The sequence below is a fragment of the Ahaetulla prasina genome, chromosome 2 (assembly GCF_028640845.1).
Source record: "Ahaetulla prasina isolate Xishuangbanna chromosome 2, ASM2864084v1, whole genome shotgun sequence".
NCBI classification, from domain to species: domain Eukaryota; kingdom Metazoa; phylum Chordata; class Lepidosauria; order Squamata; family Colubridae; genus Ahaetulla; species Ahaetulla prasina.
Genome location: NC_080540.1, coordinates 163,309,109 through 163,319,935, shown reverse-complemented (window position 1 = coordinate 163,319,935; position 10,827 = coordinate 163,309,109). Strand labels below are relative to the sequence as shown.

At 42.0% G+C, this 10,827-nt stretch overlaps 1 protein-coding gene across 1 annotated transcript; it reads right to left on the bottom strand.

Annotated features, from left to right (window-relative positions):
• Window positions 1-1,464: 1,464 nt before the first annotated feature.
• On the bottom strand, window positions 1,465-10,320 carry LOC131190599 (TBC1 domain family member 25-like). Its single transcript, XM_058167939.1, has 6 exons — window positions 10,188-10,320; window positions 9,968-10,053; window positions 7,839-7,942; window positions 6,797-6,864; window positions 4,082-4,228; window positions 1,465-1,559 (listed from the first exon to the last, which is right to left on the bottom strand). The coding sequence occupies exons 1-6, from the start codon at window positions 10,267-10,269 to the stop codon at window positions 1,465-1,467; spliced, it is 582 nt and encodes a 193-aa protein (XP_058023922.1). The 5' UTR covers window positions 10,270-10,320.
• Between the last annotated feature and the right edge of the window lie 507 nt (window positions 10,321-10,827).

Here is a 10,827-nt window from a genome sequence, read left to right as displayed (position 1 = left end):
AATAGAATAGAATAGAATAGAATAGAATAGAATAGAATAGAATTTTTTTATTGGCCAAGTGTGATTGGACACACAAGGAATTTGTCTTGGTGCATATGCTCTCAGTGTACATAAAAGAAAAGATACGTTCATCAAGGTACAACATTACAACACAAATGATGGTCAATATATCAATATAAATCATAAGGATTGCCAGCAACAAAGTTACAGTCATACAGTCATAGGTGGAAAGAGATTAGTGATGGGAACGATGAGAAGATTAATAGTAGTGCAGATTTAGTAAATAGTTTGACAGTGTTGAGGGAATTATTTGTTTAGCAGAGTGATGGCCTTCGGGAAAAAACTATTCTTGTGTCTAGTTGTTCTGGTGTGCAGTGCTCTATAGCGTCGTTTTGAGGGTAGGAGTTGAAACAGTTTATGTCCAGGATGCGAGGGGTCTGTAAATATTTTCACGGCCCTTATGTATTAGTATGAGTATGAGCCAGTTGCCAAGCATCTGCATTTTTATCACATGATCATGGGCAGAGGTGGGTTTCAGCAGGTTCTGACCAGTTCTGGAGAACCGGTAGTGGAAATTTTGAGTAGTTCAGAGAACCGGTAGTAAAAATTCTGACTGGCCCTGCCCCCATCTATTTTCTGCCTCCTGAGTCCCAGCTGCTCGGGAGGAAATGGGGACTTTGCAGTAACCTTCCCCTGGAGTGGGGTGGGAATGGAGATTTTACAGTATCCTTCCCCTGGAGTGGGGAGGGAATGGAGATTTTACAGTATCCTTTCCCTGCCATGCCCACCAAGCCATGCCACACCTACCAAGCCACACCCACAGATCTGGTGGTAAAAATTTTTGAAACCCACCACTGATCGTGGGGATGCCTTCAAACTGTGAAAAACGGTCATGGGTCACTTTTTTTCAGAGCTGTTGTAACTTCGAATGGTCACTAAATGAACTGTTGCAAGTCGAGGACTACCTGTAGATGACTTTTTGCAGGGATGCTTTATCTTTCAAATAAAAATGTGCCTCCTTAGAGATATGTAAATTTTTCCCCTCCAGAAGTACCAGTATTTATCTAAGTCTTTTGTTACTTAATCTATCTATCTATCTATCTATCTATCTATCTATCTATCTATCTATCTATCTATCTATCTATCTCTTTCTCTCTCTCTCTCTCTCTCTCTCTTAGTGCGGTACAGGTGCAAAAGCATTGTTTAAATGAGGCAAATGCCTAACTGCATTTAGGCAAGTTGCAGATAACGACTTCTCTGCAGACTTTGGTGACCTCTAGCTGCAACCTTCTGCATCCTGCAACCTTTAGATGCTGCTAGCATGGGCAGTCCCAGAGAATGATGAGAATGGTAGATATGCCTTCTGGAGAAGGAAGGTTTGGGGGAGGAGGGCAATGCTACCCTACAAGCAGGTGGAGGGCAGTTGGTCAGCTCCCGTTATACCCGATGGAAGGAAATGGATGTTTACCTGAGGCAGAAGAGCAGCTTTTCCTTGGAGACGCTCTCAATATGGTCATAGAGTTCGGGGTCAACGTGCTTCAGAAGTTCCTCACAGATTTCTGTATGGACATGACAAGAGAAGATCATCCTTCTTTATAGTATGTCTTGATGTCATTTCTGTCAGAGAAGGATCAGAACTGGCGTGTTGCTCACAAAGGCCCCGATTGGCCTAAATTTCTCACACTTCAGGTAAAGCCAGAGGTAGGTTTCATCATGTTCTGACCAATTCTGGAGAACCGGTAGCGGAAATTTTGAGTAGTTCGGAGAACCGGTAGTAAAAATTCTGACTGGCCCCACCCCCATCTATTCTCTGTCTCCTGAGTCCCAGCTGATTGGGAGGAAATGGGGATTTTGCAGCAACCTTCCCCTGCCACGCCCACCAAGCCAGGCCAAGCCCACTAAGCCACGCCCACAGAACCGGTAGTAAAAAATTCTGAAACCCACCACTGTGTAAAGCGGGTTTGTTTGCCCAGTTGAGCCAAGCCTGAATCTCCACGGATACAAGAAGTCAACAACTTACCTGTCAACAACTTCTTCAGCTTCAACCTCAATAATATACGGGCAAACAATCGATACAAACTCAAGGTAAACCACTCCAAACTCGATTGCAGAAAAAAATGACTTCAGCAACAGAGTGGTCAACACCTGGAATGCTGTAGCCGACTCCTCAACCCCCCACCCCCCAGCTTCAACCTCAAACTCTCTACCATGGTCCTTACCCCATTCCTAAGAGGTCTGTAAAGGGGGCGTGCATAAGCGTACCATCGTGCCTACTGTCCCTGTCTTACTGTCCCCATTTATCTGTATTTACGGTACTTCCTTCGTTCATGTTTATGTTCATACTTATACTCGCTACCTTGTACATGTTTGACAAAGAAGGAAGGAAGGAAGGAAGGAAGGAAGGAAGGAAGGAAGGAAGGAAGGAAGGAAGGAAGGAAGGATTGTCCTAGCAGTCTGTACAGATTCTCTGTCATCCAGTTCATGGTTGTCCCAAAGGTGCTTTTTCAGGAGGCAACTGGACTTCCTTGTTTTTTTCTTTTGAAGACGTTTCACTTCTCATCCAAGAAGCTTCTTCAGCTCTGACAGGATCCCCACCTGAAAAAGCTTCTTGGATGAGAACCGAAATGTCTTCAAAAGAAAAAAACAAGGAAGTCCAGTTGCCTCCTGAAAAAGCACCTTTGGGACAACCATGACCTGGATGACAGAGAATCTCTGCAGACAATGCTTCCTGACCATTCCTGTATCAGGGGAGATTCAGGCTTGTCAGATGGCACACATTAACAGGCATTAGCCCTTTGGCATGTCTCTTCACTTACACAAATTGCAAAGCTTGTATTTTCTTGACACAGATTATTATTTTTTAAATCATTAAATCCACACAATTTTGTTTAAGATACCCATTTATCTTTCTAAAGCTGAATATACACTGCAAGCCAATGCCTGCAGCCAGTGTATCAACATCTAATCATCTTTCCCAGTCCCTCTTCTAATCTCTCTTCCACTTGCTCAGAAACTACCTGCTCAGTTTTCTCTTGCCCCTCTCAAAGACAGCTATAATTAAAACAATGCTAGAGCAGGGTGGTTTTTTTTTTTTTTTGCTGCCTTTGTGAAAATGTCTTTCTTTTCATTTTGATGATACAGATAACCACCTGTCAGGGTTCGCATGGCTATACATGGATATATATATTTATATATATATTTTCCCAGGGCCACAACACATAGATGTTGATTTCTTTATGTGTTGGCTTTTGGTCTTTAAAAAAGAAACCTGCTTTGAGACTTGCAGTGACAAGCCTTAGGGCCTACCCCCCCCCACACTTAATCACAGCACAGACCCTTAAATCAGCCATACAGTATAGAAGTTGCATTTTCCCCTTAATTATCACACTGTCTCAGGGTCTTGTGGTCCGCCAGCAGCCTGTGGAGCTGGCAGCAGAGTCAGACAACGATGAGGCTGAGGAAGAACATGGGCCATTCCTGGAGGCTGGGGAAGGCCCGGATGAAGGCGGTGCGTCGGAGGCTGAGGTGGGGCCAGGGCCATCTGGGAGTGAGGTGCGGACTCCGGAGCCTCCAGAGGCTGACAGTAGTGAGGCAGAGGAACAGGAGGAACCTGTTCCTAATGCACACATGAGAAGAGCTGCCAGAAGGCAAGAGCAGCTAAAGCAAAGAGGACAACTCGGGAATAGGGCCAAGAGATGATTGGCCCCTCCCATAAGGCTTAAAAGACCAGCAATGGTGTTTGGGCTCTTTGTCGGAAAACAACGTTGATAGAATTTCTCCTTGTCTTGCTGCATTTATTTCTTGTCAGCTTCTTCTGCTTTTAAACTGTTGCCAAGAAAAGCCTTTGGCAGTTTGCCTAATTAGACCAAGGTTGGTGATAAGACTGAAGAATTGTGTTATGAAGAATTTGCTTTGATTTAGTTTGGACTATGCTGAGAATTAGTTAATTCTCAGCTGTTCTAATAAAGTCTGTTTGTTTTTGAACTGATTGCGTTAAATACTACCTACTTTGACCTGGGTCACAACAGCCTCTTTGCAAAGCTTGCATCTGTTTTCACCCCTCCATTTTCCCTTCACTCACGCATCTTCCGACGGACCCCCGTGGTGGTGAAGCCCCAGGCAGACCGCCGCATGTATCCTACAAAGCACCAAAAAGCCTCTGTCTCATTGTCCAAGGTCTCTAAGAAGCGGCTGGCAAAGTAATGCATCCCCCGGCAGTATCCAATCTCTATGGGATAGGAGAGAACAAAGCAGAAGAGGAAGAAAAGGGAGGGCTACCCAACAACCACTCATTCAGAATTTAGATTCAGAACACTTTGTATGGGTTGGGAAGCTAAGCAGGCTCAACACCGGTTAGCACTTGAATGGGAGTCACTGTGGAATTCCACTGTCATTGGCTAGATTGGGATATGGGGAAAAAAACAGCTGGGAAGAGGGTGGTGGCAAAGCAGTTTCATAATGCAGCCATGAAATGTGCACAAAGGCAGTCTCCAAGAGTTGAACTGGATTCCACAGTATCTTTACCTGTGGTGGAATGTAGTCTGGATTCCCAGGAGGGAGGGACTGCATTTCAGAGAGCAAAGAGGCAGAGAAGTTTAGATAGCTTGGTTGGGAGAAAGAAAGAAAGAAAGAAAGTGAAGGCAACTCCACCCTATCAGTTCTGATTAATGGTGGAAGTAGTTGCTTTAGTTTGGCAAGTTTTCTGTCTGCAGGGGAGGAATAATAAAGGAAACTGCTCAGAAATACCGTAATTCTATGTGTCTTCCTTGGGGCCTGAATTCCCAGCCAGTACAGTTGAATTGTTCAAAACTAGATAGGGGAGGTTAGCTCAGTAATATACTCGGAGACTGAATTACATAATAATAATGAGAAGAGAGAAGTTCAATGCTGTCATTTCTCACACAAAGACTCTCTGGGTTTTATATGCAGTTATAATATATATATATATATTACTTTTGCATATTATAGTTTCTTTGGAAGTTTGGTCACTTGCTCAGCACAATAAAAACAGGAAATAAATAATAAATGTCCTATTAGAATGCTCTTATGCAGGCAACAGTGTCATCTGCGTGCTTTCTTTAAAAATGACTCACTGGATTCATAGATAAAAGTGTGCACAGAAGTGCAACTCCGACTGATCTGAATTAGCTGTCAATCCTCATTATGTGTGGTTTCCTTATTTGAGGATTTGCCTCCATGCTAAATTTATCTGTAACCCCGAAATCAATACTTGAAATGCTTTTGCGGTTATTTGAGGACATAGGCAATATGGAAAAAATTTTGAGTGACCTGTCTGTGCATGTCTGCCTTCTGATCTCCCTGGTTAAAATGGCCATTATAAATAAGATTGTTTAATGAAATTTTAAATACTTGGTCTTTGTTTAATCTTTTTTTTCCCTGAGGACTTTTATTTGCAAGAAATAGATATATATTAAATAAGGTGTCCTTTAACAGAAACACACATAAAACTGATCATGTATTGATCAGTTGATGAACATGTTGTTGCAGGAATCTAATGTTGTATTTCCCTAGGAGTAATGATTCAGTATTCATTAATTTACTATTTGTGACAATTTGATAAAATGTAACTACTGCAAATGGTAAGAATTTGCTGTAATTCCAGGACTAAAGCTGTCAATGGTTCAGTATTTGCTAATTCAGTAATTGCAGGAATGGAACTTTCTACTCCTATACCATAACGGTTAACACTCTGGTATGAATTTTCTTTCCTTCAAAATGAAGAAGCTGTGCTTGTGAAACAGAAGGTTCCCAACCTTCAAAAAATCTTTACAGCATCCCCTCCCATCAGGTAGAATTTTATATCTAGGCTGTAATGTGATGCATCCTTCTTTGGGAAAACATCCTATCGAATTAGAACTGATTTTAGAATAAGAAAGGATTGTTTGGAATGAAAAACTTTTTAAAGTGAGACACATGCACCATTTTTATGCTGCTTCCTATATACCAGCATTTCAAAGCACTTTACAAAACACAGAATAGAGAACAATCTAAGGCAGGGGCATCCAATCTTGGCAATTTTAAGATCTGTGGACTTCAACTCTCAGAATTCCCTAGCCAGCCATGAATTTTCTCTATGCTGGCTAGGGAATTCTGGGAGTTGAAGTCCACAGGTCTTAAAATTGCCAAGGTTGGACACTCTTGATCTAAGAGGGAAGAAGAGAAATAAAGTGACTGCTTCAGGCGTTTATGGGTAGGGAATAGAGCTAGCCAAAGACAATTTGCTGCTTGAAGCTCACCCACCCACCTATCCAAATTTAATCAGTACATTAACTGATTAGCTGATTAGATTGGTGTCCTTCCAGCAACCTGAGAGCAGTAGCTACTATATCTTAGAAAGCATGCATAGATTGCCCTGCTTACTCTATAAGCATGTTTGGCTTAAGGCAGATGCCCAATGATGGAGCCAGCCCTGCCTGGGGAGAGATGGAGATAGGGTTTTGCACATCCTGCATTATGCAACAGCTACCCGGCTCTGTGTGAAATATGGGAATGTTTAGCACAACATTCAGCAGATACCTCTGGAGGACAAATCTGTTCCTTCCTTAGACCTCCTTAAGAAAAGCCCTGCCTGCATCTATTTGAAAAATACTTTGAACTAGAAAGTATTTGGCACATTGAGAGGCCCATATAAATGATGAACGGTGGAACTGTTAAGTGTCAGGAATAGAGAGGTGTGGTGGGGGGAAGGAGGTGGAGAGACTAGGGTAAAAATAGGCAGCAGACTCATACTGCCAACTGCGGTTCCTGGAAGTACATTGTGTGGCGGTTTCCTCACCTTGGTGAAAGGCCGCAAACGTGATGAGAATATCCCGGAGGTAAAGCAGCTTCACTAGCCCTTCACGTCTGCAAAGAGAGAGAAATGTCACAGGTGCGAACTACAGCGGCAGGGACAGATCATTCATCTCCAAATAAGAGACGACATGGGTTTGAACAGAGTTTGCAGATTATACAGTGATATGTGTATGTTTCTGCATTCATGTATAAATAATACTTAGAAACTAAGTAGAAATATAAATCAAAGTTTGCACAATCTGCTGCTGGGAGGTAACTAAGCAACTTCAAGGTTGTCCCTGTTTTGATGTTGTGGTTCTTGGCACAGATAAACTGAGGCTGTCCTTAAAAAGGCAATAAAGCGTTTTCGAGGTGGGGAGAACCACTTTGATTAGAGCAGTGGTTTAAGGCAGGGATGTTTAACTCCTTTAAGTGGCCTCTATTGAGAAAGCTAAGGAGGTACAGGAGTGGGAAAGTTAAGCATCTGTTTGTCTAGGTACCCAGCCATGAGCAAGATTGCATCACACTATAACTGCTTTTAATTAAAAAAAAAAAACACGGTCAGGAAATATGACTTTAGATCACCAAATCTGTCTTGGCTCTAAAAGTTCACTTTTGAGTAATTTTGTTTTCTCCAAAGTAGAAGGCAGGGTAAATTTCAGCAAATAAAAGCACGTTAAAAAAGATTTCGCATTTTCTGAGAGGGATGAGTAATCCAATCAGTTCATAGTAAAAACGCAAATATTCCTCCAGATAATGCTTTTGTGTTTCTGATATGCCCATATTTTAATCAAATCGGATTTGATCGATATTCCCACTTAGCCCTGCACAAATTTTGATCTGTCAAGTCCAATGAAACCTGTCAGTTATTCAGTTCACTAGGCGTTTATAGATGTTCTTCTTCCTGAGTCTGGCAAAATGGAAGAAGCCAGGCTGGGTATTTTCAAATAGTCACCCAGCCTGAAAATTGAGAGTTTGCAAAATGGGCTCGGCAATTAGCCTTTTTGTTTCAACTTAGTTGTGGCTGGGGAAGGAGATGTTCTCACTGGAAGAAGGTCCGGTGTCGGTCAGTCCGAGGAATGTCAGCCTCAATATCTCTCAGTGCCTTTTGGAACTGTTGTTCATTGACATATTGGAAGGACGCACTATTCTGGTGAAAGACAGAATATTGGTTTAGACTTAGAGATTGAGCACACACAATGAACACGTTAGGTTCAGTCCTAGCATCACCGGTAGATAACATCCTGATTGGTATCTGGGAGACCATCTCTCAGTTGGTGTCAACAACAGTGGATAAAATGAATCAAACTAACCTCCCATGGTTTTAGGTTTCATGCAAATGGAATGGCTTTCAGGCATATCTTCTTACTTACGCTCAGTGGTGAAATCTAATTTTTTTACTACTAGTTCTGTGGGCACGGCTTGGTGGGCGTGGCAGGAGAAGGATACTGCAAAATCCCCATTCCCTCTCCACTCCTGAGGGAAGGATATTGCAAAATCTCTATTCCCAGCCCACTCTGGGGCCAGCCAGAGGTGGTATTTGCTGGTTCTCCGAACTGCTCAAAATTTCCGCTACCTGTTCTCCAGAATCTGCTGGATTTCACCCCTGCTAACGCTCTACATCCTGGACATAAACTATTTCAACTTCTTCCGTCAAGATGACACTATAGAGCATTGCAGGCCATAGCAACTAGACATAAGTACAGTTCCACCCCCCCAATGCCATCATTCTGCTAAAGAACTAATTCCCGCAACACCGTCAAACTACCAAGTAAGGCTGTAAGGTAAAGGTAAAGGTTCCCCTCGCACATACGTGCTAGTCGTTGCCAACTCTAGGGGGCGGTGCTCATCTCTGTTTCAAAGCCGAAGAGCCAGTGTTGTCTCAAGACATCTCCGTGGTCATGTGGCCGGCATGACTCAATGCCAAAGGCTCACGGAACGCTGTTACCTTCCCACCAAGGTGGTCCCTATTTTTTCTACTTGCATTTTTACGTGCTTTTGAAACTGCTAGGTTGGCAGAAGCTGGGACAAGTAATGGGAGCTCACCCTGTTACACGGCAGCACTAGGGATTCAAACCGCTGAGCTGCCGACCTTTCGATCGACAAGCTCAACGTCCTAGCTCTTGAGCTCTTGTAATACACCAAGGCTGTATTACTATTATTAATCTCATCTTTCCTATTACCTATTTCCTCACCCTCTTATGACTATAACTTTCTTTCTTGTATCTTACTATTTATATTAATTGTTTTATTTAGTATCCAAGTATGCTTGGTTGCTTATTTAGTATCCTATGACTATCACTAAATGTTGTATCTTATGATTTATGATGAATGTATTTTAGGATGGTTTTATATATATATACACTGAGAGCATATGCACCAAGGCAAATTCCTTGTGTGTCCAATCACACTTGGCCAATAAAAAATTCTATTCTATTCTATTCTATTCTATTCTATTCTATTCTATTCTATTCTATTCTATTATGATCATGATTTATCACTTGTTGCTTGTATGTACACTGAGAGCTTATGCACCAGAGACAAATTCCTTGTGTGTCGAATCACACTTGCCCAATAAAGTATTCTATTATTTCTTGTTCTATTCTATTCTATTCTATTCTATTCTATTCTATTCTATTCTATTCTATTCTATTCTATTCTATTCTATTTCTTAACATTTGCAAGATTGAAAAAGCTTTGCCCTTTGACCATCACATATTCTTGCTGCCAAACAAACTCCATACTGATTCATAGAATAGAATAGAAACTTTCTTTTCCCCTTTCTACTAGTACTAATTTCCTAATCACACAATCCATCCTGATTCACCCCTGCCAAAGCTGAACTTTTTAAAATCTATGAAGTTTCTGAGTTTTCATTCCCTGCCCCCCGCCCTGCAGAAATTCTAACTTTGACTATTCTGAGACTATTTGGCCTTGACTGACAAGTTCATCAATACTTGGCATGGAAACTTCTAATTTTATCAGAGTGTTGGCTGCACATGGAAAATATGCACGTCTAATTAAAAAAAAACAAAAAACCAGCAAGCAACCACCCAATGCTGAGCCATGCACCAAACCAACAGACAACCTTATAAAGGGCAGTGCACAGCAAGTTTTCTAGTTGCTCCTGGCTTATCTTATTTTCAAGAAACATGCTTTCTGCTTTATTCCTCACCTCATTGTTGGTAGCTGTAGGTGGATTGGCTGCTTCCATTTCCCTCTGATCCTCCTTGTGTTTCTGGATGGCCAAGGAAAGCTCAACTGCAGGCATAATGGAACAGTTAGGACCACCTTATTGTCCAGGGCAGCAGCCCTTTAAAAGGCGGAGCTCTGTTTCTCCACCCAGTGGGAGGAGCCTAGGAAGATATAAAGCCAACTGGACAAGCAGCACTTACAGTCACACTGGGTCCTCATGGTGGCAGCCCAGGGGAAGCGCTGTTTCCATGAATGCTTCATCCATTGATACTGGGAAGCCATTTGCCGATCGAGCTCCTTCCTTTCTTCAGTTGTGGATTTCTCAGGGTACACACCAAATAGGAACTTCCAGGTTATTTTTCTTTCATTGGGATGTGTGCCTTGATAGAATGATGATAGACAGATGATAGATCGATGATACCTAGCTAGCTAGTTAGCTAGCTAGAGATATTCCCGTGTAGCTCTCATGATATCTTAGTTGGGAATATACAGGTAGTCTTTGACTTATGACCACAATTGAGCCCAAAATTTCTGTTGTTAAGTGAGACATTTGTTAAGTGAATTTTGCCCCATTTTCCGACCTTAGTGAATCACTGCAGTTGATAAGTTAATAACCTGGTTGTTAAATGAATCTGGCTTCCCCATTGACTTTGCTTGTCAAAAGGTTGCAACAGATGATCACATGACCTTGGGACACAACAACGGTCGTAAGTATGTAAAAGGCGAAAGATTTATACGATCTGAAGAGAAACCAGAGTAAGTATGAAGCCGTTGCCAAGCATCTGAATTTTGATCATATGATCATGGGGATGCTACAAACTGTGAAAAATAGTCATGTCA